Below are 26,260 nucleotides of genomic sequence, written 5' to 3'. Positions count from 1 at the left end.
ATAACTAACTAACAGAATAACTGAATATATTTTTCTGAAATATTCATATCAGTCAACAAGCTAGTATTTATGAAAGATCAGGCATGATGGTCATTATTATATTAGCCTCTGGTCTTGTATCTAAAGTAAACAGTTTTTTCATTCACCGGGGTTTTGATGTGTAGAAACAGTAAAGCTAATGTGATATGCTTTTCATTAATTCTCTTGGTTGCTTCAACTTATTTAACTTGTTACCAACACCAGTTTATTATTGTTGCTTATTTGTGCAGACCATTGCAAGACCTACGGTGTGTTCAGACCAAACGCATTTTAAGCGTCAAGAGCGGCAGGTTTCCATGTAAAGTCTATAGGGAGGCGCGGCAAGGGGGCGTCGAGCTTTCTCGCGTTGCGTTTTGAGCATTTTGGGTGTTGGCGTTCCGCGTGGAACACGCCGAAAATTTAAGGAGTTTACTTAGACTTAGACTTTATTGATTTCACAGAGGAAAAATTTACGTTACAGCAGGTAAGGTGCACGGAGTAGCAGAAAGAGAAACATGCATCACAGCAAATCCAATATAAGTATAAATAAAGGTTTAAATAAAACAAACTCTATTAAACAGCAATATACACATTTGCACTTTTGGTGCCTTAAGGGGGAAGGTATCATGACTGTATAGATGGGTTGTACAGTCTGACAGCAGTGGGAATGAAGGACCTGTGGTAGTGCTCTGTCCTACACTGAGGACATCTCAGTCTGCCGCTGAAGGAGCTGCTCAGCCCCTCCACAGTCTAGTGCAGCGGGAGAGAGGTGGTGTCCATGATGCAAGAGAATTTAGCCAACATCCTCTCACACACCTTCTCCACAGAGTCCAGAGTGCAGCCCAGGACAGAGCTGACCAGCTTCTTCAGTTTCCTGTAGTAGCTCTGACTTGCTATCTTGATTTTTTAAAGTACAAACTCTTCTCATATAGATATGTTTACACCTATTTACACTTGTTTACACCTCATTTACATCCGTTTACACCTGTTTGCACCCGTTTACACCTGTTTACTATTTATGATTTCACTTTCATTCTAGATTGCGCCGTCTGTTGGCAGCAAATTGTAGTAGCTCTGACTTGCTATCTTGATTTTTTTTAAAAGTACAAACTCTTCTCACGTATATATTACCTCAAATTAGGTCTTTTTTCTGAGGATTTCACACCGGTTGGAGGGTGTGCTGGAAGGGAGAGTTTTCAGCATATTTTTGGCTCTCTCAAGACTTGTTATGATGAGTCTCCATGGCAACAAAAGACTTGTTTACCATCGGGATCAACTGATTAAACTCTCCCAAATCAGGATTATCAGCGAAACAACACATCAAATCCCAATGGAGTTGAAAAGAAAGAGAAGAGGATGTAGAGCAGGGGTGAGGCAGAGGAGAAAGCAATGGAGATTTAAACCATTTCTTCCAACTATTGTGATGGGTAACGTGAGATCGCAAGTTTAAAAAAATGGACGAGATCAAGATGCTAACAAGGTCTCAGAAAGAATACATAGAGTGCAGTATTATGTGCTTCACCGAGACATGACTGCATGAACACATCCCTGACTGTAATGTGTCTGTACCGGGCTTTAAAACGGTCCGTGCAGACCGCAGTAGACAACACAGCGGAAAGCTAAAGGGTGGTGGAATTGCAGTGCTGGTTAACCAGCGTTGGTGTCATCCTGGACATGTTACTGTCAAAGAGAAGATATGCACAAGGGACATGGAACTGTTAGCTGTGAGCTTCCATCCATATTATTTACCCAGAGAGTTTACCTGTGTTATTCTGGTAGCGGTTTATATAATACCTGGTACCGCACCAGACACAGCCTGTGACGTCATCAGCTCCGTCGTTGCTCGGCTACAAACACAGCATCCAATCTCATTCATGGCGATCTCTGGAGTCTTCAATAACGTCTCCGTCTCTGCAACTTTACCAACATCCAAACAGTTTGTCACCTGCTCCACCAGAGAAAATAAGATGTTGGATTTATTTTATGCAAATATCAAAAATGCACACAGTTGTTCTGCCCTGCGTGCCCTTCGTGCATCCCAGGAAATGAAACCAGAACAAGGCTGCAGGTCCAGATGGTGTCAGTCCCAGAGTTCTGCTCAAAACAACTATGTCCGATTCTCCAGCACCTTTTCAACACCAATGTAAGACTAAACAGAGTCCCAGTGCTGTGGAAAACATCCTGCCTTGTTCCAGTGCCAAAAAAAAAAAATACAACCAGCTGAACAAAGTGACTACAGACCAGTTGCCCTGACATCTCACATCATGAAAGTCCTGGAGAGACTCTTACTGGCTCACCTCAACAAGCAAGTAAACACCTTTCAGGACCCATTACAGTTTGCATATCGTAATGGACTTGGGGTCATATACCTGCTCCAGAGAGCACACTCTCATCTGGACCATTCAGGCAGCACTCTGAGGGTCATGTTCTTTCATTTCTCAAATGATTTTAATACCATTCAGCCTGCTTTGTTATGTGAGAAGCTCCATAAATTCCAGGTGTATCCTTCCACAGCTACCTTGATCTATACCTCACAATCAGAGCACAGTTTGTGAGACTGAAAGGTTGCATCTGAGATGGAGGTCAGCAGCACTGGTGCACCACAAGGAACTGTACTCTCGCTATTCCTCTTCACTCTGTACACCTCAGACTTCCAGTACAACTCTGAGTCCTGCCATCTGCAGAAATACTCTGATGACTCTGCAGTTGTGGGGTGTATCAGGGATGGACAAGAAGCAGAGTACAGAGAACTGGTCAGTCAGTTTGTTAAATGGTGCGGTGACAATCATCTCATATTAAATAGCAGCAAAACAAAAGAGATGATTGTTGACTTCAGGAGGAAGAAGAATAAACAAAGCACTGTTTCCATCCTGGGAGAGGAGGTGGAGGTGGTGGAGGAATACAAGTATCTTGGAGTTCAGCTGGACAACAAACTGGACTGGAAATGCAACACTGACTACATCTACAAGAAAGGTCAGAGCAGACTGTACTTCTTAAGGAAGCTGAGATGGTTTAACGTCTGCACCAAGATGTTGCATATCTTCTATAAGTCTGTTGTGGAGAGTGCAGTCAGCTTTGCAGCATATGCTGGGGTAGTAGCATCAGAACCAGAGACTTGAAGAGAATCAACAAACTGATCCAGAAAGCTGCTTCTGTGCTTGGAGTAACTCTGGAGCCGCTGGAGCTGATTGTCCAAAGAAGAATGCTGCACAAGCTGATGAAGATGATGGAGGATTCTTCACACCCTCTCCACAACACAGTGATGAAACAACAAAGTGTGTTCAGTGAGAGGCTTCTTCAAGTTCCGCTGAAAGACTAAAAGATACAGAAGATCATTCCTGCCAGCAGCCATCAGCCTCCGGAACAAGACTTCCTCCAATTTACTATTATCTACTACAATATAAGATTTTCCTTTTGGGATTTATAAAGTATTTTTCATTTAATTTCATATTCATTTTATTTCATTGTTCTGAATAAAATGTTCTGAATAAATTCCAAATAATTCCAAAATCAATTTTTTGGAACGTTCAGAATACATTTCTACAGGGACGTCTAAAAAGAAGTTATTTCAATATATCAGTCAGTAAAGTACCAGTTTTACCTTTAGTCAGCTGTAACTTCTTGTGTTGGTTTATAGTGATATTTGTACGGAAGAATGTTTTATTTTACTCAGTCAGTATTTCTCATAGGTGCTTCTGTACATTTATGTATTTTTATAAATAAATATCTACACAACTGTACTCATGATGGCTTCATATCTTGATCAAAATCTATCCTGCTCTAGAGTATATTCTCTCATGGGAAAAACAATTATGGACGTAAGCGTTTGTATATTGTGTTGTATTATTCCATTTTGGACACAAGGTAAAAACATAACTGCACATTCCGTTGTGATTCACAGATTTTTATTGAAGCTGGGCATAAAAAGCATTTTGAACAATTGGTGAGGTAATGGAATGCAATGTGGAACAGTCACATGACATGTGCTTCTTGATTGAGACAACAAAACCTTTTTTCACATAAAATGTTCAGGTGAGTTTCAGTACGGACTGGAACACTGTTTTGATCTTGCAATCACTACATATGAGGAATAAACAAGGACTCTGCATCTGTGCCAGCACAGCACCAAGCGCCATCCCTGATGCATCAGTCTGCAGCAAAAAGGGCAAGCTGTAGTCAGGGATGTCCAGCACCGGTGCAGTTGTCAGCTTTCCTTTAAGGACTGGAAGATGACAAGAATGGTGTGTCTGGGCCTTGTTGGGTCTGCCCACCTCTCTTCTTTTTTATGGGGTCTCCTGAGGTGAGGCGGTGTAAAGGAGCAACCAGAGCAGAGTAGCTTTCAACATATCGCCTTTTGTATCCAGCAAAATCTAAAAACTACAGCACTTCCTTACGCTTAGTGGGCTTTTGCCACTCTTTGACCTTGCTAATATTTTCTGGGTCCCTCAAGATCCCCTAAGCCATCACAAAGTGACCCAGATACTTCACCTCCTTCCTGACCAAATGACACTTTGAGGGCTTTAATTTGAGGCCATGTTCTTGAAGTCGATCGAACACCAGCTGCAGCCTTTTTAGATGTTACTCAAATGTTCTGGAAAAAATAATTAGATCGTCAAGATAAATCAGCAGGTGCATGAAGTTTAAATCCCCAAAACAGGACTTCATGAATCTCTGAAAAGTGGATGGGCCATTTTGTAGCCGACCCTCTCCGAAGGCTGTCAGATCAGCCTGTGGGAAAAACGAGTGGATTGAGACCCCGCCTCCCGCCACTGCACTACATCGGGCACCGCAACTGCTTTCACCGTCATTGTAACATCTCATAAACAGGAGGATTAGGCTAATATGAACTCAATAAGAAAACAAGATACAATGTCAACACAAAGCATACAGCCCTACATGTTGGAACCTGAATCAGAGCCTGAAAACGAAGTGGAAAACAGCAACCCACAGCAACGAATGCAGCAGGATGTCTCTCTTTGGTAAACTCACCAGCCATCGTTGGAAATAACTTTATCCCACATTTTCCACCCGCCTGATGTATTTGTACATGCCCTTGTTAACCAGTAAAAGGTAACCAATCACCGAACCTTATCCCCCGGGACGTCAGAAGGATTTCCAAGTAGAAAAAACTCTCTAAAACGACGCGTTTTTCATGGCCATGGAAACCAAACGGAGAGAGTGCTGGAACTGAAACTGAAACTCAAACGAGCTTATAGGTGATAAAAAACGGTGCCGTTCACATGTCTGATGAGGATTCAACACTGTAACACTGTAGAAAGCTCAGAAAACTCCAAATACCATAAAAGCTTCCTCTATTCTAGGCAAAGGGAATGCATCTCTTGAAGTGCAAGAATTGAGCTCTCTCTAATCTATCCAGAGCCTTAATGAACCATCTTTCTTTGTTATAATCACCACCACTAATGCATAGGGACTCTTACTGGGCTGGACCACACAACCATGTTGCAACCATCTCTGTCAGTAGTCTCCCAACATTCTGCCACTAGGAAGGTGGGATTTTGCAGTATGTAAGACAAAAGGGCTTGGGGTCGACCAGGGGAATTTCATGTTACACTGTTTTAGTATGGCCATAGTCCTTTGGATGCTTGGAGAACACATCTGCATTTCTGTCCAGGAGGGGAGCGCTGGTGTTCGTCTTCTACTGCTGCTTCACTCAGGTCCATCTCACAGCTTGCAACAACTTGATCAAGACTCAAACATAGCAGCTCTTTGTCCCCCTTCATGGTGTCCTTCCCCACATTTGTCATTAAACTCCAATACATTATCCACCAAGAAAACATTGCCTATGTGTGTGTTTTAACAACAATGGTGTGATGTGACTGGTTCATTACTCCTTGAAATCTGTGAGGACTTTGGCAACTAACAGTTCTTGAGGAAGTTGTGGGGATGTGTGGCATTCAATTAGGGCTATATAGGTTTTTTTTGCAGTGTCTCTGACCTGCAGTAAGATGAGTACCGCTCTGAGTGCCTTTCTTAGATTTGGTGCAGGAACGCGTGGCCATAAACTGCTTCAAGGTCATTCTTTGAACTGGCTGCACAAATAATGCTGGTTCCCACCAGCAGGGGGACTGATGATTGATAGTCAGAGAAAACAAATGTGGGGACTAACGTGTGTCCCAAACATCTTCAGTTCAATATCAAGGACACTCTCATAGGGCACCCTCCGACCTACTGCCCGCTTGATGGGTATTTTAGAGGGCTGAAGTTTCTTTCTTTTAGGACTGGATGGGTCTACCAGTTGCTGTGAGTGATACTAGGGATGTCATTCCATTGACTTCAACTTCCCTCTTGTTCCTGAGATCCACGAGAAGGGTTTCTCCCTTTGTGGGTTCCAGGAAGTCTGCCTGCCTCCACCACTGTTTTCCACTCCAGGATGGAGGTTACACCGGTCCATGGCTGCCCCAGATACCATTGGAATAGGCGTTTAAAGACTGTGATGGAGAGTTTGCCTCTGCTGGGGTTATGGCTCAGCTTGATGAGTTCTGGCTTAGTCAGAGTCTGGGAATGCTGCTCTGCAAACGCAGGCTATGTGTCCTCCGTTTCCATACCAATAACACCTGACAATTGCATTCTGGTTTGACACTCATGGAGGTGACTGGGTCGTTCTTGGGAGCAGACTGGGTGAGTTTACTATCCCGAGTTATTCTGGATTCTATTTGGGAAAACTTAGCCATTGTTGCTCCTGTTTAAGAACCAACTTTTTGACTATTTCAGTCAGCTGAGATAGTTCTGCAGCACGTCTACTGTTCTCTGACTTCACATTTCCACCAGCCTTTGATGTGACATACACCTGTGCATATGTTTTATTATTAGCTTTTTGTTGGGGTTGGAACTTTCTGTTTTCCCTAGCCAGATTTCTGAGCTCAGCTTTTAATTCTCAGAAGCTCATAGACCTGGGCTTCATGACGTTCAAGCAGTTCTTTCAAATACATCTTCATCTATTACCCCTCTTAAAAATTGCCAAGTGAGTTTACTATCCCAATTAGGGAAGGGCCCACCCCCTCTTTGGCATTCCTCTAATGCTTGCAATGTCATCTCAAGTGCTATGGCATAGGAGCAGAGGGACTCTCCTGACTTCTGTGTTCACTCATAAAGATCAGCTAGGGGTCCAAAGAGACGCTTTGGTTTGCAGAGGACCTGGTGTGGCTCAAGTGGATGGGGCTGAGAGGCAGAAGTTAACAATGGTGGTAGAGGAATGTGTTGAACTGATGCACCAGGGTATGTGCTGGGATGGGGAAGGAAGGGTGGTGGTTGGATTTTATGCATCTTGGCTGTTAGGTGAGAAGCTGTTTGGTTGACATCACCCTGTGTTGCACTCTGGCAAATCTGTGCATTTGGGTAAAGGCTTCAGACGCTGGCAAAATATGGGTACTGTGGGGATGCTTCATCATGCGTTGAGGTCTGCGAACCGGAAACAGAAAATTAGGGTGTAGGCAATTGGGACTCGTGCTACTCATGATGTTTGTCCAGGAGGAGCACAGTAGGCAATGCATCTGGTTGGTGCTATTTTATAACTTGCTATGGATCCCTGGGTGCAGCTGGCAGGTAAGTTTAAGGGTTTGATAGTGGCTTGATGATTTGTACTGGGTGATGTATGGAAGCTTGTTTCGGGTGCTAACCTCAAGGAGGTTGGAAGGCGAGGGACTTGTGTGGGCACGGGAACCAAGCACAGGGGATTGTCCAGTATGTGGTGAGGTAGCTAATGGTTATGTGGTTGACTGCTATACAGGCTGAATTCTGGCATAGCCAGTATGAGAATAGCTTCAAGTAGACATGGAGGAAGGTCTAGGTGCAGCAATTGTGGGGGTAGGGGCAGGTTTTGTCAGCACTTGTTTGGGGTCGGTAAGTAACTCAGGTATACTTGACACAACTGTTGAGGTCTGATGACATAAATGGTTGTCTGGTACTACTCAACATTTTTTTGTTGTGCGTGTTGTCTTTGAATATGTATGATGTCCACAGAAAATTCTAAAACTGTGTCAAAATCTTGTATGAAACTGTTAGTGTGTGATGTTACTTTCACTTACTCCACCAATCCAAAATCACATGACTCAAAATAAAACCTAAGGAACAGTAGACTATACAATTTAAACAACCAAAAACTATTGTACCAGGTTGACTCAGACAAATTGGTCACAATATTCAATCAACAACAAAAAAAGAATCATTCATACAAAAGCATTGCAATACAATAAACTTTAGCAAAAACCTCAAAGAATATCTGGTCAGAAATTAGTTCCCTGTGCCAGTTGAAAAAAAGAGACCACAATTCACTATACCATTCAAAGTTCTCAATATTACCATCTTCAGAATTGCTCTTATCCTGCTGCTTGCCCATGTTGGTCTCAAAGCACCACAATCCGAGTCACAGCCCCAAAGATGTAACCCACTCCCTCTTTGCGTCTGCTGTCTTAGAATGGCTCTCTGCACTGCCCTGGGCTTGAGTTGTATTTTATTGGGTGAAGGCCGGGGTGTTGTGCATAGAAACGGACAGGAGACAGGGTTTGGACTTGTGGCCGAGTCTTTGATGGCGGTTTATCCTTCTGAACTGTTCTGCAGCATACACAGGACCTTCAAGGTAGTAGGGACGATCTAAAAAGAATACAGCATCTTGCATGCTAAAGATTCTCTGCCACGTTGTGCCTTAAAGGACAAACAACATAAAGAACTTATTTTTTGGAAAAATATGGTGCAACAGTGCCATCTACTGCCGCATTTCGCCACTACCCTACATTTACATAGAAATAGTCATTTTAAATTGAGGTTTATGGAAAGGCCGGTATTGCGTAGTATCTCTAAACTTCTACCACTGTCTTGTTACATTACAACACATTCATTTATTTAGGTAAAGGCAAAGCAACATTGGTTTCTTTTTAGTTGCATGAATAATTGCCTCAATTACAGAACAATGGTGACTGTTCACATCAGAGTTGGGATATTTGCTCAAAACTAATCCAGCCACTTGGCTGTCCTGTGGGTTAGAAACACCAAATAGCTGGACTTCGGTGTTAATAGAAGACATGAAATGCCTCACATGCATGAGTATAATTACAACTTTTCTTACAAAATTGTAGTTGTCCTGCCAATACCTGACGTGCTTTGGAATTGTTCATTTTATAGTCTGATACGTTTTTTTTTGTTTGTTTGTTTTTCCTGTCATAATTTAAGTTACATGTATATGTGCATTCAATGGTATGTTCCAGTGTCTCAGAACAATTGTTCACTGTAATGACATGTTTTTTAACTCTATGGTTTGAAATAAAGTTGTATTGACAAAAAAAAAAGAGGCGATTAGAGTCAAGTGATCCAGTGGTGTAGAAAAGACAAAACGTCACTAATATGATTAAAATTTGTTTAATATTTGACTTTGCATAGCCACTTTTGGACAACTACAGAGACTGCAATGGTTTACTTCAAATTCTCAAGCAAAGTTTACAGTCTGGGGTATCTGGTTTTTTTTTTGTTTTTAAAAAAAATCTTTATTCTTGTCATTGTAGTGGTGTAACAAATAACAATCATCATGATGAGACATAATGGGAACATTTAGCTGATGACAGGGCTGTAATCTGGGGTTTCTGTTGAGCCGGAAAGGCAGCGTGAATAGTGTCGTCATCGAGGCGCGACTAGGCGGAATGCGTCATATTTCTGCGTCAAGCATCATGTGGAGCACGAGAATGATTTTTTTTTAGACAATAAATTAGTAACTTAAAGGAAAAAGCTCAGTTCAAAGGGAAAATAACCATTTAACGATTTGGACGTGATTATTTTTTTTTTATCTAGCTTTGATTTTCCTTTTCGCAGGGAAAAACGTGTTAAGAGGAGCGACTTCATCTGAAAGTTATGATGTCTCTCTTTCTGGTGAACAGGTAAACATTTTGTTCAGCAGCGGATTATCTTTGGTCTCTTTTAGGATACTGGTTATCTCCCCAGATGCTTGAATAAAACTAAAGTTTTGTTTGATGCTAGAAATTTAAATGGGACGAAATATCATCTAGCAGAAGCAGAACCTGATCCCAGGTGAGATCAGCTGAGGTCAGGTGCGATCAGCTGATCCCAGGTGAGATCAGCTGAGGTCAGGTGCGATCAGCTGATCCCAGGTGAGATCTGCTGAGGTCAGCTGATCCCAGGTGAGATCTGGTGAGATCAGCTGATCCCAGGTGAGATCAGCTGAGGTCAGCTGATCCCAGGTGAGATCAGCTGAGGTCAGCTGATCCCAGGTGAGATCAGCTGAGGTCAGGTGCGATCAGCTGATCCCAGGTGAGATCTGCTGAGGTCAGCTGATCCCAGGTGAGATCTGCTGAGGTCAGGTGCGATCAGCTGATCCCAGGTGAGATCTGCTGAGGTCAGCTGATCCCAGGTGAGATCTGCTGAGGTCAGCTGAGGTCAGGTGCGATCAGCTGATCCCAGGTGAGATCTGCTGATATCTAGTTGTAATAGTCTGGATGGTCTGAGTTAGATATGTTCAGAAATGAAAATGTTGGGAATCATTTAGTGAGCTGTGGTTGAATTTTCAGTTTTCAGCACAGCTGTCGCGACTATCACTGTGGTAAAGTAGTTTGGACATTCTGGTTCTGGTTCTATTTTACAATATTAACTCTGTAGTGAGGCTTCCTCCCACCGTCCAAAGACATGCATGTTGGGTGAACTGGTTACTCTAAATTCCTCATAGGAGTGAGTGGTTGTTTGTCTCCGTGTGGCCCTGTGATGGACTGGCGAGCTGTCCGGGGTGTACCACGCCTTTCACCCACAGGCTGCTGGGATAGGCTCCAGCTTCCCTGTGTCCCTCCATCGGACTAAGCGGTTAGAATAATGAATGTATGAATGAACTCTGTAGTAAATCTGAAATATTTTTTGGGTGCTCACAGGTATCTTGGAGAGGAGGAGGAGGATGGACACACCTCAAAAGAGTCCCAATCCCAGGCTTTGCTGGCTAAACTACAACACAAGGCCAAACAGAAGCAGAAAGAGAGTTTGAAAGAACAGAGAACACGTCTGAATGAACGACAAACTGAGAAACAGGACGTCAGAAAGAAAAGCGACACAGACAAAGTCACGATTCAGAAGAGGAAATCTGAAGTGATAAGCTGTGATTCTGACTCTGACAGGCGCGATGAGCCTGCTGAGAAGCAAAAGAAGAACAAAGGTACAGGTGAGAAACAGAATGACCAGTCAGCTGTGTTACGGTACTTTTATATGCAGAAATATTTCACGAGATAAACGTTCATCATTATCTGCACATCTGCGTTTCTAAAAGATGCCTCATAGTTTTCAAACAACAAGTAGTCATTAAAAATACTTGGTCTTTATTCTTCCTTCTTTTATTTTCCTTATAGAAAATATGCAAATTTTCAGTTTTTTTGTTTTGTTCCAGTGTGTAATTTTTTTCACCCGGATGATTTGCATGGCGGGTTTTAGAGTACATTACTCTACACAGTTATTGTATCTTATATGAAAGCAGGATTCATTGGTCTGTGAAAATCTTTTACCTTTACACTCAGAAAGCCTCAGACTGCATGCAGAAATGTTTTACTACACTTCCATACTGTTTTTCCTCCCAGATAACCTTTTCACAGTTTGGTTCCAACTTAAAAGTGACAAAAATATTTCCAGCAAATAAAACTAAAACAATAATTAATCATCATTGTTGAAGGATCAGAATATTTTAGTCATTTTCAGTTTCAGTAAAAAATAACTGGGAACAAAAAGCAGCTGAAAGCCACTCCACAGACAAGCCATTTCCCGCCACGCGCCTCCCATCGACGGCTAATCAGCCTCCATCCTGCATCCTACCTGACCTGTTAGCTCTCTCCAGCCAGCAGAAGAGACTCCATGACTCTTGTTTTGTCTTTTTCTCTCTTTTAATCTTCTTGTGTTTCTTTGCTGAATCAGCGACGTTGTGTGTTTAGAATAGCCAGTTCCTTATTATAATGTGAAGCAAAACTCCAACGTCACACAAACGTTGTGTAGTGTCGGTTCCTCGGCCTTGGGACGCTGCTGGGTCCCTATAGACATACACATGATAGATCTCACTGTGTCATCGAACATGTCCGGGACTTTTAAGGTCAGAAAGACGTAATGCGTCTTTAAAGAGCTGTTTTGTAGTTCCAGGATGATATTTAGCATCTCTTCTGTTCACATCCGCCTGTAACATCTGGGAAGTGAGGAGAGCAGTTATCCCGTTCTGGTCTGATGCAGGATCCCAGCTGCTCCACAGTCCTGGATCCTGGTTTGTACTGGTGGAACTGGACTGCAGCAGACCAGTTCTCCTGTTCCACCATCAGGATGTGGTCCAGCATGGTGGAAGGTCTTCCCTGAAAGAGACGTTGTCTGGATGGGAGCAGATGTTTCAGCATTGATGGAGCTTCCCAGATGTGGAAGCTGCCCACGCCATCGGCACTAATGCAACCCCATCCCATCAGAGATGCAGGCTGATAACAAGCTGGATGCTCCCTCTCCTCTTTAGTCTGAGGACTCCTAGATCCCCAGCTCGGCCTTCAGCCTGGTCCCTTCTGCTCAGTGATTGTTCAGATTCTCTAAATCTTTTGATGATGTTGTGGATCTTTTAATTCATCACAATTTTATGTTGAGGATGACGTGTGGAAATCATCGTCGATTTGTGACACAATTAGCGTTGCAGCAAACGGCTTCGTCATCTGTTTCCCTTGAATAACAGAACGTGTCTCAGAGTTCAGCCTTTTTTTTATATTTCAGGTGAGTCATCTGGAGTTTCTCCTGCGAGGCAAAGGCATGGACAGAAGAACAAAGACGGGCACGAGTCTGCAGAGACAGGACAGGACTCGTCTCAACCAGGTTCAGGAAACACTTCTGTCCCAGCTGGATTTACTCTTCTGGGAGGATTTGAAAGTAAACCCGTTGGAAAGGTACTGTGAAGTAAAAGTACTCAGTAGATCCAGGAGGCAGCAGTAATAATCACAATCCCGTTGGCCGTTATTCATTTTCCTGCTCCCAGGTGCACAGAGTCCTGCCTCAGTGGCTCGCTGAGCCGGATGCGATTCCCAGAGAAATTAAAAGCAACTTGGTTCCTGTTTCCGATGTTCCTGGACTTTCTGCTCAGATGCTGAAGAAGCTGCAGATGAATGGAATTCAGCACTTCTTTCCAGGTAAGAAATGTTGGTGTTTTCCAGGAATGGAGCGGAAATGTTTCACAAGATGTTGCTGGATCTTTTCACAGTGCAAGCAGAGGTCATCCCCGCCATCTTGGAAAGTTCACGGCATGGACTGCTTATCGGTAGAGGCGGCTACAGACCCAGAGACTTCTGTGTATCTTCACCAACAGGCAGCGGCAAGACCCTTTCATTTGTCATACCTGTCATACAGGTGAGATGCTGCCGTCGCCAGTGCAGGCCCTGGTACAGGTGTAAATAGGTGTAAACAGGTGTAAACAAGTGTAAACAGGTGTAAATGGGTGTAAACAGGTGTAAACAGGTGTAAACGGGTGTAAACAGGTGTAAACGGGTGTAAACGGGTGTAAACAGGTGTAAACGGGTGTAAACAGGTGTAAACGGGTGTAAACAGGTGTAAACGGGTGTAAACAGGTGTAAACGGGTGTAAACGGGTGTAAATGGGTGTAAACAAGTATAAATGGGTGTACAGGTGTAAATAGGTGTAAACAGGTGTAAACAAGTGTAAACAAGTGTAAACAGGTGTAAACGGGTGTAAATGGGTGTAAACAAGTATAAATGGGTGTACAGGTGTAAATAGGTGTAAACGGGTGTAAACAGGTGTAAATGGGTGTACAGGTGTAAACAGGTGTAAATGGGTGTAAATGGGTGTACAGGTGTAAACAGGTGTAAATGGGTGTAAATGGGTGTAAACGGGTGTAAACGGGTGTAAACAAGTATAAATGGGTGTACAGGTGTAAACAGGTGTAAATGGGTGTAAATGGGTGTAAACGGGTGTAAACGGGTGTAAATGGGTGTAAACGGGTGTAAACGGGTGTAAACGGGTGTAAACGGGTGTAAACAGGTGTAAATGGGTGTAAACAAGTATAAATGGGTGTACAGGTGTAAACGGGTGTAAACAGGTGTAAACGGGTGTAAACAGGTGTAAACGGGTGTAAACGGGTGTAAATGGGTGTAAATGGGTGTAAACGGGTGTAAACGGGTGTAAATGGGTGTAAACGGGTGTAAACGGGTGTAAACGGGTGTAAACGGGTGTAAATGGGTGTAAACAGGTGTAAACGGGTGTAAACAGGTGTAAACGGGTGTAAACAGGTGTAAACGGGTGTAAACGGGTGTAAACGGGTGTAAACGGGTGTAAACGGGTGTAAATGGGTGTAAACAGGTGTAAACGGGTGTAAACGGGTGTAAACGGGTGTAAACGGGTGTAAATGGGTGTAAACAGGTGTAAATGGGTGTAAACGAGGTAGATTATGTAAGAAGTAAATATGATTTACTTTCAGGTACTAATGAAGCGAGTAGTATGTGAAGTCCGGGCTTTGGCTGTGTTGCCGACCAAAGAGCTCGCCCAGCAGGTCAGAAACTTCGGGGGGTTTTTTTGCACAAAGACTTAAATGAGGGCGCCCGAGTCCGGTCCTGGAGATCTCCTTTCCTGCCATTTTTAGATGCATCCCTTCTGCAACATGTTGAATCAAATGCCGGACTTCCCTCATCGGCACGTCATTGAGCTCTGCAGAAGCCTGACGCCCTCTCTCCACCTGTATTATCTAAAGGTTACAGGCTGGTGGATGTCCAGGACGGACCTGGGCACCTCTGACTTTACCCCTAACATGACTGCAGTGGAAATGGCTCTGCTGACGTGTTCTGTTCTGCAGGTGTACAAAGTGTTTACATCGTACGCAGAAGGAACTGCTTTAAAGGTGGTGATGCTGGCTGGTCAGAAGTCCTTTTCTGCAGAGCAGGCTTTACTGTCAGAGAACAGGTGAGAATTAAAACTAACTAAAACATTCGTCTTTACCTTCTCACCAGTTTTCTAAATTTGTTTGGAATAACGTTTTTAGGGACGGCTCTGTCGGAGGCACAAGTGTGTTTGCAGTCTGCAGAATGTTCCCATCCTTCCTCCTTCCTGGTGAATGCCTGAAAATGTCCATAGCTGTCAGGAATTACGGGTTGTGTGCAGACATGAGAAAAAATATGAAAAATTAATGAATGAAAACAAGTAACTGTAAGATGTGCACAGAACCTGACTGCCCTCTTTTTAAAGTGACCATTTGGTTAGAAAGTCACACAGTGACGTTCTAGACCAGTAGAAGTAGTTTTATGTACAAACGGGTCATAAGTATCTCCTGGACCTGCAGTCTGGTCGGATCTGGACAAACATCCGTGTCACGCTGTGGCTGAAGACAAAGTTAGGAAAGTAAACGACCTCCTGCTGTGTCCGAACATATCCGGATCCTTTAGATTGCAGCGATGATGGAGTGATATTGAATAAAGAATAGATCTGTGTTGATCGGGGGTGTTAATCAGGAGATAAGAACCTGACCTACACCTCCTAAAAAAACTGATCAGGATGATAAAAATCCTCTGATGTAGTTTGACTGACAAGGATCCCATTCGGCAGATGGATCTACGAGGTCACCTGAACATTTGCTGTGTGTTCAGCCTGTTGTGCCAAGGTCAACTTTCTGTATACAGCCCATTTCCAAACAGTAACACGGCTCCCAAAGGGCTGAACGATATAAACACACACAGGAAACAGTGCAGTAATACAGTGTTGTAACCACGAATTTAAAAGTCAATAAACAGTTTAGACTTAAATTAATAAAGAGTCTCTGTTAGCCTGAGTTGAACGCTTCGGTAAAGAAATACGTTTTAAGCAAAGAAAAGCGCAGCAGCATGCGTGGCAGCAGCAGCAGCAGCATGCGTGGCAGCAGCAGCAGCATGCGTGGCAGCAGTGCAGCAGCATGCGTAGCAGCAGTAGCATGCGTGGCAGCAGCGCAGCATGCGTGGCAGCAGCAGCAGCAGCATGCGTGGCAGCAGCAGCATGCGTGGCAGCAGCAGCAGCAGCATGCGTGGCAGCAGCAGCATGCGTGGCAGCAGCAGCAGCAGCATGCGTGGCAGCAGCAGCATGCGTGGCAGCAGCAGCAGCAGCATGCGTGGCAGCAGCAGCAGCAGCAGCATGCGTGGCAGCAGCAGCATGCGTGGCAGCAGCAGTAGCAGCATGCGTGGCAGCAGCAGCATGCGTGGCAGCAGCAGCAGCAGTAGCAGCATGCGTGGCAGCAGCAGCATGCGTGGCAGCAGCAGTAGCAGCAGCATGCGTGGCAGCAGCAGCATGCGTGGCAGCAGCAGCATGCGTGGCAGCAGCAGTAGCAGCAGCATGCGTGGCAGCAGCAGCAGCAGCATGCGTGGCAGCAGCAGCAGCATGCGTGGCAGCAGCAGCATGCGTGGCAGCAGCAGCATGCGTGGCAGCAGTGCAGCAGCATGCGTGGCAGCAGCAGCATGCGTGGCAGCAGCGCAGCAGCATGCGTGGCAGCAGCAGCATGCGTGGCAGCAGCAGCATGCGTGGCAGCAGTGCAGCAGCATGCGTGGCAGCAGCAGCATGCGTGGCAGCAGCGCAGCAGCATGCGTGGCAGCAGCCGTCAGGTGGACTCAGTCGCCTCACCGTTTCTTGCTTTCTCACTAATTTCATATTTCAGAGCGGCTGAAAAATTGTGCATAACTTGAACCCTGCTGACTCCCGATCTGCTAAAAGCTGCTTCAGGACCGGACATCTCCATCTCTGCTGTGCTACTGAAGCCTTCAGACTAAACAATGCCAGACTGACTGAACGGTTTGCCTTCCAGAGGGAGTGTGAGGCGGAGTGCAGCGGACATAGTCGTGGCTACTCCAGGTCGACTGGTTGATCACATCAGCAAAAATTCCAGCTTATGTCTGCAGAACCTCAGGTTTCTCGTGAGTTTGTAAAAGCTTTAGAACTGAACTTATGGCATACTGAAAATGGTCTTTTCATCTTTACTTCGAGCTTCACTGATCTTTTCTCCTAGATTATTGATGAGGCTGACAGGATGATTGACAGCATGCACCAGTCGTGGCTCGGCCAGGTGGTTAAGGCTGTGTTGAGTCCAGGAGGTGGAGCAGACACCCTCTTCAGGAGAAGAGAGCCAGAAAACATCACAGCAGCAAGGTAAGACCAGCAGGGGCTCACGGAGCCTTTTTACACTTCATACCAAAACAAACTTCAGGAGGGAGTCTGTCAGACCATGAAATGCTTAAAACATGGATGTAACCAAAGTTTCAGAGCTGAACGAGAACACCCAGATAAATCCTTTGGGATGAGATCACCAATACATCTCTAATCACTGACACATGGAAACGCTCAGCGAGCCTGATGGATCCAGACCGGAAACACAAGCAGCAGTAACGGATAAAGCTGCTTTCATGAAGATATAATCTCTGAAACTGTGGCTGGAAGGCAGCGACTGAGACAACGTCCGAAGCCTTTCATGCCGGTTCCTACATCCGGATCCAGCTTCATCTCCAACCCCAGTGGTCTCTGGATGGAGATAAACAGAAATGAATGGTTTAAAACACATTTTATTCCCAGTGAAACATGTAAACAACATGTCAGATGTTGAAACTGAGGCATTTTATCATTTCATGGAAGATTTGAAGTTTTAATCTGATGGCTGAAAGATGATGTGTGGTGCCTTGTGTTTACTTTCTGATGGAAGGTTTTTCTGATGAGCAAGAGGAGCATTTCAGAGAGGTAGAGTATCTCAGATGTCACATATTAGACACTTTGTCCTGCAGACTAAAGAGGAGAGGGAGCGTCCAGCTTGTTATCAGCCTGCATCTCTGATGGGATGAGGTTGCATTAGTGCCGATGGCGTGGGCAGCTTCCACATCTGGGAAGCTCCATCAATGCTGAAACATCTGCTCCCATCCAGACAACGTCTCTTTCAGGGAAGACCTTCCACCATGCTGGACCACATCCTGATGGTGGAACAGGAGAACTGGTCTGCTGCAGTCCAGTTCCACCAGTACAAACCAGGATCCAGGACTGTGGAGCAGCTGGGATCCTGCATCAGACCAGAACGGGACGAACTGCTCTCCTCACTTCCCAGATGTTACCGACATGTTGTGTCAAAGCTGCAGTGTGTTGGCATGGAGGTGGTGCCATGAAGCTAAATGTTGCTGTAAAGTCATGCAGACGGAGTCAGACGCATGTTTTTAAGGCCAGGAGGTCACATGATGCTGCTTTCTTTGAGAAGAATAAAAAAATGGTAAAATCTTCCAGTTTCAACGTCTGATATGATAAAAAGATAAAAACTTGCTGTTTGTTTTGGACGCTTGAAGGTTTGTCTCAGCATACGGAGTGATTTTAGCTCCTGCCAGCTGGTCAGAGGACGGTGACAGCAGCTAGGTCTGAGCAGAGCTCCTTAACTCTCCTCTGGCTTCTCCCTCCAGTCTGTCTCCTCCTCAGATGCCGTTGCAGAAGCTGCTGTTTTCAGCCACACTGACTCAGAACCCAGAGAAGCTGCAGCAGCTGGGTCTTCATCACCCCAGACTCTTCCGCTCCGTCCACAGTCCCTCCAGCAACACACCAGCAGACCCCTCCCACACACAAAACCTCTTTGACTTCCCTCAGAGTCTCACGGTAAGGCTTGACCTTTGACCTTCATGGAAACTGGAGGTGAAGAAGAAAGGTCAGGTGACTTGGTGAATCCCTCTTCTCTGTGTGTTTAGGAGTATTATGTGCCCTGCACGATGAACAAGAAGCCCCTCCTCCTGCTGCACTTCATCCTCCACATGAAGCTGTTCCCCATCCTCTGTTTCACCAACTCCAGAGAGACGGCACACAGGTGGGGGGGCGGCTCCGCCTCGCTTTCACTGCATTCATCTGTCAAACGCGCTCAGCTCCACGTCTTCCCTCCACAGACTCTTCCTGTTGGTGCGGCTGTTCGGTGGAATTCAGGCTGCGGAGTTTTCATCCCGACTCTCTCCTGGGGAGAGAAAGAAGACCCTGAAGGACTTTGAGCAGGGAAAGATTCAGCTGTGAGTACCGATCCACGCCGGCTGCGTGGGATTGGCTGGTTGGGAGGAAATGTAGAGAAAATGCATCTTTTACCAGCAGGTCATGCCAGGTTCTGCTGTAACCAGCGTCTGTAACTGCTTCATGACCGGAGAGGTCAGCGCCATCGGCCAGGCGTCATTCAGGTTCGTGGGCCTGTTTGTTTCGGCAAAGAGATGGCGCTTCCTGCTGGCAGAGGAGTACAAAAGGTCCTTAGTAGCCAAACTGCTCCAGATCAGGCGTTCCTCAGTTTACTTCTTAAAACAGCTTTCCTGAAACGATGTGTCGTGGCTTTGTTAAGTCTCTTGGTGAGGGAGCTCTGAGAGACCTGGCAGATGCAGCTGAATAAGGAAGCTTTAACTCTGACCCCAAAGGCAGGACAAAGGATCGTAGGGTAGGCTGCGGTACGGAGACGTTCCCGCAACCTGGAGATGCTCCAGCATTAAAGCTTCAGGGAAGGTCGCCACCTGTTTAAAATCCTCTCTGCATGATGTGACTGTGTCCGAACGCAGCCTGGTCCTTTCATCTCCGGGTTGTTTAACCCGAGGTGTCGTCCTTCAGGTTGGTCAGCACAGACGCAGCCGCTCGAGGCATCGACATCAATGGCATCAAATGCATCGTCAACTACGATGCACCGCAGTACATCAGGACATATATTCACCGGTGGGTCGAACGTTCAGCCTGTTTTACTGCTCTGTCATGTTGCTGTTGCTGTGATGTGACACGTTGTCCTGGATTCCCCGTCAGGGTCGGAAGAACAGCGAGAGCTGGAAAAGCAGGACTGGCCTTCACTTTTCTGCTGCGAGTACAGGTGCAATGCCTTTCAGTGTGTAGGACACACACAGAAACGGCAAAGAGCACAACAACGATCTGGTTTCTGTCGTCTCTTTCAGGAAAACAACTTCCTTAAAATGCTGGTGGAGGCAGGAAGTCCTGGGATCCGAAAGCAGATTGTTAAACCAGAGAGCCTGAAGGGGATGGAAGTCCGATATGAACAGATACTACGAGAGCTGGCTGAAGTCATCCAGGTACCGCCTCCACTAAACGTTTTACAAACAATGACGTTGTTCTCTGGTGAAACACTCAGTGCTTCTCTGCTCAGGATGAGAAGACAAGTCGGTGAGATCCACAGAGCAGACGTCGGTCATGTGCCCAGAGTCCAGCCGAGTCCGACTCCAGCCGGAAACAGAACATTGTCAGAGAACTCGGATTGTTTTATTCTCTTGACACCAATCAGACCCATTTTAATGTATTAAAGTCATTTCTAGTCCGTGTTTTCATTTATCTGTCCTTTACTTCCATAAATATATTTTCTCTTTTCAATTACAAAACCTTTTTACACAACATAAAGTGTCATCAGTCCCATTCGGTGGTTTTTCTCCTCATCTGTCTGCCGATGGCTTCGTAAAGCTGCTGGTCATTTTCTCTCTTCACGTGTTGGCAACCCAGTAACTCACACAGTTATCACCAGTAGTCCAAATGCAAACTTACTCCAGACCAGCTGCTGAAATGTTGCCGTTTATCAGGACGTTTCTTCTGGAAAATGGAACATTTGCATCAACCACACCCAGAGGAACCTTTATTCTGAAATGTGTAACGCCGGAAAAGGAAGTGCTTGTAAATGGTTCGAGACCAATCACAGTCTGCACTGCGTAGGGTACAAAGTGTTCTACGTCGTCTGCACACAAAGTGCCTTACTGCCAGTAAAATGAGACTGGCCTCTCTAGTGGACGAGAATTACCCATAGTGCTCCAGTCCTCCGTTGCCTAGCAACTACATATACCAAGTTTATCTAATTACTGATCCCATTCTTCCACAAAAAACACGAACATATTTTTAAAATGACAGAAAATTGTGCCAGTAATTTAACTTTGATTTTTAATTTTCCTTTGTGTGTAAATGAGCAACATGAGGCGGTTTAGACGAGCTCTCCTCTGGTTCTTTGAACTGGGACAGAACTTGGCGCCACTATGAAGCAAAAATGAACATGTAATTGCAGAACTGTGAGAACTTGAGAAGAAGAACACGTGCAATAAATACCATTTTGACACCTACATGATGTGTAATACAATTAGAAGTACCTTGGACCTGAAACACACTGAATACAAGACCATTCAAACAGAAACAAAACTGAACATTTGCAATCACTTGTTCCTTGTGTCATTCCTGACCTGAGAACTGAAAACCTTACCGACTTCGCAGAGGTAACCAAAGAGCATCATTTTAACATACATACTGATACGACACTTGTGTGCGACTGAATACAAAACAATCTGAACAAACTAAAGGAAAAAACATTGTAACAGCAGCATCATAAGAACGTGATGCAGAAACCAGAACATCTTAAGGAACTCGAAGCAAAAGGGAACAGACAGAACGCTGAACTCATGTAAGGAACCTTTCATGCACTATTTGAAGAGACCTTTTAGATCGGTGAAGGGGTGTTCTATCTTTGGTCATCAAAGTGAGCAAGTACTCCCTGTTCCTGGCAAAAATACTTTCCTCTCCATCCAATTCAAAGCATCCAAGGGAGCTTTGAATCCTTTGGCACGAGGATTGCGTCCATTCATTGTGTCAAACAGCCTGTCAATGATCTTTAAAGAAATGGTGTCATCTAAATCACTATTACTATCACAATAACTATCATTACAGAGTTTCATTAGGTATTAGTTAAAATCAGTACTGATCTGTTCAAAATATACAGAGAAAGGAATACTTCTTGCTAAACCTTACTGACTTCCTTCTCTCCATTGGTCTGCTTTGTACTACAACAAGTTTCACACAGAGCTTTAACAGTCTAAAATTTGTGAAGGAATGTAAAGGTTATCAATGAACTTTTGTATTAATGAAGAATATGCAGTTTATGACAATATTTAGTTGCTGAATTTAATTAATTATCTTTTTAAAAATGTACTTGATTCTATTGTCACTAATTGTATTATGTCAATAAATTCTGCCGTTGCCTCACAGTCTTTAAACTGAGATCCTTAGATCCAAATACTCCAAATACTATAATAGCACCCCTTTAAACAAGATCCTTAAAGGGGTGCTATTCTGGTGTTTGGAGTTTTCTGAGCTTTCTACAGTGTTGAATCCTCATCAGACATGTGAACGGCACTGTTTTTTATCACCTAAACGCATGTTTGAGTTTGAGTTTGATTTCCAGCACGCTTTCCGTTCGGTTTCCATGGCGACGAAAAAAGTGTCGTTTTAGAGAGTTTTTTTTCTACTTTTTTTGTGACGTCCCGGGGGATAAGGTTCGGTGATTGGTTACCTTCTACTGGTTAACAAGGGCATGTACAAATACATCAGGCGGGTGGAAAACGTGGGATAAAGTTATTTCCAACGATGGCTGGTGAGTTTACCAAAGAGAGACATCCTGCTGCATTCGTTGCTGTGGGTTGCTGTTTTCCACTTCGTTTTCAGGCTCTGATTCAGGTTCCAACATGTAGGGCTGGATGCTATGTGTTGACATTGTAGTTTGTTTTTTTTATTGAGTTCATATGAGCCTAATCCTTCTGTTTATGAGACGTTACAATGACGGTGAAAGCAGGTGCGGTGCGCGCTCCCGATGTAGTGCAGTGGCGGGAGGCGGGGCTTAATGCGGAAGAGTCTCAATCCACTCGTTTTGCCCGCAGGCTGATCTGACAGCCTACGGAGAGGGTCGGTCTGAAGTAAATAAAGTCATTTGTGACAATAACTCCATCAATCCCAGCCCTTCTGGTCTCAGAAATAAAACTAAATTAGCCTGAAATACACAGAATAGTTCTGCTTTAATGGTGCAGAGAGCCGCCGACACGGAGCGACTCAGTGTTTGTACCGCCAGGGACACCCTCATCTTGTGGTTTTCAAAGTAGACATGTTTGTCTGTAATTTTATTGGCAGCATGCAGTCTATCTTTTTCTTAGCACATAATTGAGATGATTGATGTTCGTCCAATTGATCTGTCCAGCGGTCGTTGCAACTGGACTGTATGCCTGCAGAGTAAGAATCAGTCACTGCTCAAATACAAACAGCAACATGTTGATCATGACATCCTGCCATAACTGCAGATAAACAGACAACTTTTACATGTAACTTTGAGGAGCAGAGACATAACTTGTTCAAATAGGTCTACAACAGTCTTCATTTACCTGCAACATGTTACGTGCCAACTTCAGCATGTGGCATGCATCCATCATTACAAATATTTTCTCACCAGTCACTGGATGCGGGAAACTGGTTTGAAGGGGCTCTTGTGGGTTTCTCTTCAGCTCACACCCAAGTTGGTTGCACATGCTGACGGTGGAGGCATGCCCATCCATTGTTTCACATACCACTGGAATGCCTCGTGCTTGCAGCTCCTCCAAAGCGTGACACCCTTTGCGTGTCTGGTGACAGAGACTTTGTCAGATAGTATGCAATGGGAGCCTTCCAATGTCCTTGTAGGCCAACCACCATGAACACAAGAGCTTCAGTAGCAACATCAGTCTCATTGCTCCCATCACCCAGGTCTACAAAACCAGACACTGACTGTGTATGTGGATTATACTGCACATGTTTTCTGATGGCCATGGCATCCAACATGACAGCAACACACGCATATCTAGCCTGGTCTTCCTGGCATCTTCTCTCCATCCAGCATCATCTTGTTCAGGCCAGGCCTGTTATCCACAGAACACGGCCACCTTTAAAAAATTGAGGCGTAGTTATTTAACATATTTGTATCAGTAATTTCCAAAAATGGATTTAACAATGTTAAAAATACCTTTGTAATGTATGTGGATGTGGGAGTGGAAAATGCTGTCTCTCTGAGGTATCTGTATGCCTGTGGACCATGGAAATGGAGTGTGCGAGCAAACTCCCTGTTATCCTTTGTGTACTCATGCCATAAAGTCTACCTGAAGATCTGACATTTTTAAGAGCAAAAGTTAATAAGTCCCATTCAAATAATAACTAAGGAGTTTTTAAAGAAGAGTGTAAGAATAAGATGTATATGTATTTCTAATTTTGTCTTACTTGAGTAGAATTCAAGCCTCTCATTGAGCTCTTCATTAATGAGTTTATTTTCTCTCAAATCCCCCAAAATACTCCACCATGCACCATGATCTTTGCCCTCTTTTCTCTGGCCATGGCATTCTTCTCTTGTTCCAGGCTTTCCACTTGGGCTGAGGCTTCATTGAGTCTGGCCTAAAGAGAGGTTGGAGAAGCAGGCAAGGCATGATCCTGGTACACAGAGGGATGAACATGGTTTGAGTGGTTTCACTTTACACATTTCCCTTGGACACCACGAGAGTGTGGCCCACATTCTTTGTTATAGCAGCAGCACTGTGTGTGTGTGTGTGTGTCTGGGGATGGGTTTATTTGTGGGTCTGTTTATGAGTGGCAGCAAACAAGTCAGATTTTAATTGGTCCATGGTCATTACAATCTGATGTTTAAAATAGAAAACCTGACATGATGAAGCTGAGGTTGTGGGTGTGAGGCTGAAACTGGGGCATCCTGAAAGGACACAGACAGACTCAGCTCTTCTGGAGGTAGATGTAGCCCTGCTCTTTTCTGGCTAAAATGAAGAAGCATCATATCTGGAAAGAATATACTGCATGTAGTGTACAACAGCGGTTCCCAGTTGAGGTCTGGGGCCCCTGGTGGTCCGTGAAATTGAGTTTTGAGACATGACATCTAGATTACATTTATGAATGCTGATAGCCTTATTCATGGTAGACCTACTCTCCGGAGGTGAACCGGGAAGCTGAAGACGGGTGGAATGACACCGTCTCTGAGTCTCACAATCTGACCGGTTCTATCAAAATCATCCGGCTTAAAATGCTCACTGCAAAGTACAGATGAGTCTGTGGCAGTGAAGCCTTCCCTCCGTAAGGACTCTTCCCACTTCATCCTCACAGGTGTTTTGGGAAACCTTCAAAAGCAAAACAAGAGATTTGGGAGAGTCTGCTCAAAGGAGGTAAATCTTATTTTCTTCATTCTTCTCACTATTTTATTCTTTTTTTATCTTCCATTTTTATTCATATTTTCCTGTTTACTTCTGCCTTTAAATTTCGTAGAACCGTTTTTGTTTTTTTTTTTTAACAAACATAAATAAATAAATAAAAGCTCTTTGTTGATAATGAATCAAAGCTGAAATTGTGAGTAAGTTTGTTTGCAAACTATTCTCCACTCAGACATTCTGTGGTGGGGAATGTTTTAGACATGAGAGATGTCTTATACCAGTGATATTTATTTTATTTCTACAGTAGCCTTTTTGGGTTGTTGTAAATCTAACGTTAAGTGTGCGTTATGGAATATATTATTTATAAAGTCTTATTTAGCCTTTATAGGCGAGTAAACACCAGCACTGTAAATGGTAAATGGACTTGTACTTCTAGCGCTTTTCTAGTCATGCAGACCACTCAAAGCGGTTTACACTACTTGTCACATTCACGCACACACTCATCCAACACACTCATACCCCGATAGGCACATCGGGGGGCAGCTTGGGGTTCAGCGTCTTGCCCTAGGACACTTCGGCCTGTTAGGGAAGCCTGGAATCAATCCCCCAACTTTCCAGTTGAAGGACAACTGCTCTTCCTCCTGAGCTACAGCCGCCCCACTGTAGTTAGCTGGCTAAGATTTCGCTGGTGGACATAAATACAGAACAATAATTTTATATTTATAAAATACAACCAGGGCTGCATGGTGGCGCAGTGGTTAGCACTGTGGCCTCACAGCAAGGAGGTCGCTGGTTTGGTCAGTGGCTGGTTTGGTCAGTGGCCTTTCTGTGTGGAGTTTGCATGTTCTCCCCGTGTATGCGTGGGTTCTCTCTGGGTTCTCTGGCTTCCTCCCACCATCCAAACACATGCATGTTAGGTTAATTGGTTACTCTAAATTGCCCCTAGGAGTGAGTGTGAGTGGTTGTTCGTCTCTCTGTGTGGCCCTGCGATGGACTGGCGAGCTGTCCAGGGTGTACCCTGCCTGTCGCCCAAAGCCGGCTGGGATAGGCTCCAGCTTCCCCACGACCCTGAATTGGAATAAGCGGTTCAGAAAATTAATGAATGAATGAAATACAACCAAATAAAAATGTTCATTCTTACTTGTGAAAAGTAATCCCCCGTTCCCTACTCTCAAAAGTCCACCTATTAGAGCAAAAACACGCCTCACAGTGCTCAGGCATCGTAACTACTACCGCATTTCTTGCGCCCCAGCTGCCATTACGGATCTACTCTTTATTCATGTCTACAGTTATTACAACCTATGCTG

General features: G+C 44.5%; 2 protein-coding genes across 3 annotated transcripts; one reads left to right on the top strand and one right to left on the bottom strand.

Annotated features, from left to right (window-relative positions):
• Positions 1-9,703: 9,703 nt before the first annotated feature.
• ddx51 (DEAD (Asp-Glu-Ala-Asp) box polypeptide 51) lies at positions 9,704-20,301 on the top strand. Of its 2 annotated transcripts, none has more exons than XM_079255028.1 (16): positions 9,704-9,902; positions 10,902-11,179; positions 12,748-12,917; positions 13,007-13,157; positions 13,229-13,374; positions 14,459-14,530; positions 14,831-14,937; positions 16,799-16,907; positions 17,000-17,139; positions 18,423-18,612; positions 18,702-18,817; positions 18,894-19,010; positions 19,588-19,689; positions 19,774-19,837; positions 19,920-20,054; positions 20,129-20,301. In XM_079255028.1, exons 1-16 carry the CDS (start codon positions 9,877-9,879, stop codon positions 20,147-20,149), a joined length of 1,944 nt encoding a protein of 647 aa, XP_079111154.1. In that variant the 5' UTR covers positions 9,704-9,876; the 3' UTR covers positions 20,150-20,301. The 2 variants fall into 2 exon arrangements, with proteins under 2 accessions (XP_079111154.1, XP_079111153.1); XM_079255027.1 differs by having other exon boundaries at positions 10,902-11,185.
• Positions 20,302-23,658: 3,357 nt separating this feature from the next.
• On the bottom strand, positions 23,659-26,174 carry LOC306767262 (THAP domain-containing protein 2-like; the record flags this gene model as incomplete). Its single annotated transcript, XM_079255183.1, is given in 8 exon segments — positions 23,659-23,669; positions 23,774-23,833; positions 24,025-24,097; positions 24,100-24,195; positions 24,199-24,231; positions 24,522-24,566; positions 24,734-24,923; positions 26,095-26,174. Coding segments are annotated over 8 exon segments (588 nt in total).
• Positions 26,175-26,260: the final 86 nt, after the last annotated feature.

Source organism: Telmatherina bonti (assembly GCF_933228915.1).
Source record: "Telmatherina bonti genome assembly, chromosome: 16".
In the NCBI taxonomy this organism is placed as follows: domain Eukaryota; kingdom Metazoa; phylum Chordata; class Actinopteri; order Atheriniformes; family Telmatherinidae; genus Telmatherina; species Telmatherina bonti.
The sequence above is the reverse complement of the archived record's forward strand: the minus strand, read 5'-3'. Positions and strand labels throughout refer to the sequence as shown.

What these genes read in the sequence shown, in the direction of transcription:
- ddx51 (XM_079255027.1), top strand. Translation starts at nt 9,877, where the DNA reads ATGATGTCTCTCTTTCTGGTGAACAG. An exon ending in AAAGAAGAACAAAGGTACAG is followed by an intron (nt 11,186 to 12,747) that starts GTGAGAAACAGA and finishes TTTATATTTCAG; the next exon opens with GTGAGTCATCTGGAGTTTCT. An exon ending in TGCAGAACCTCAGGTTTCTC is followed by an intron (nt 16,908 to 16,999) that starts GTGAGTTTGTAA and finishes CTTTTCTCCTAG; the next exon opens with ATTATTGATGAGGCTGACAG.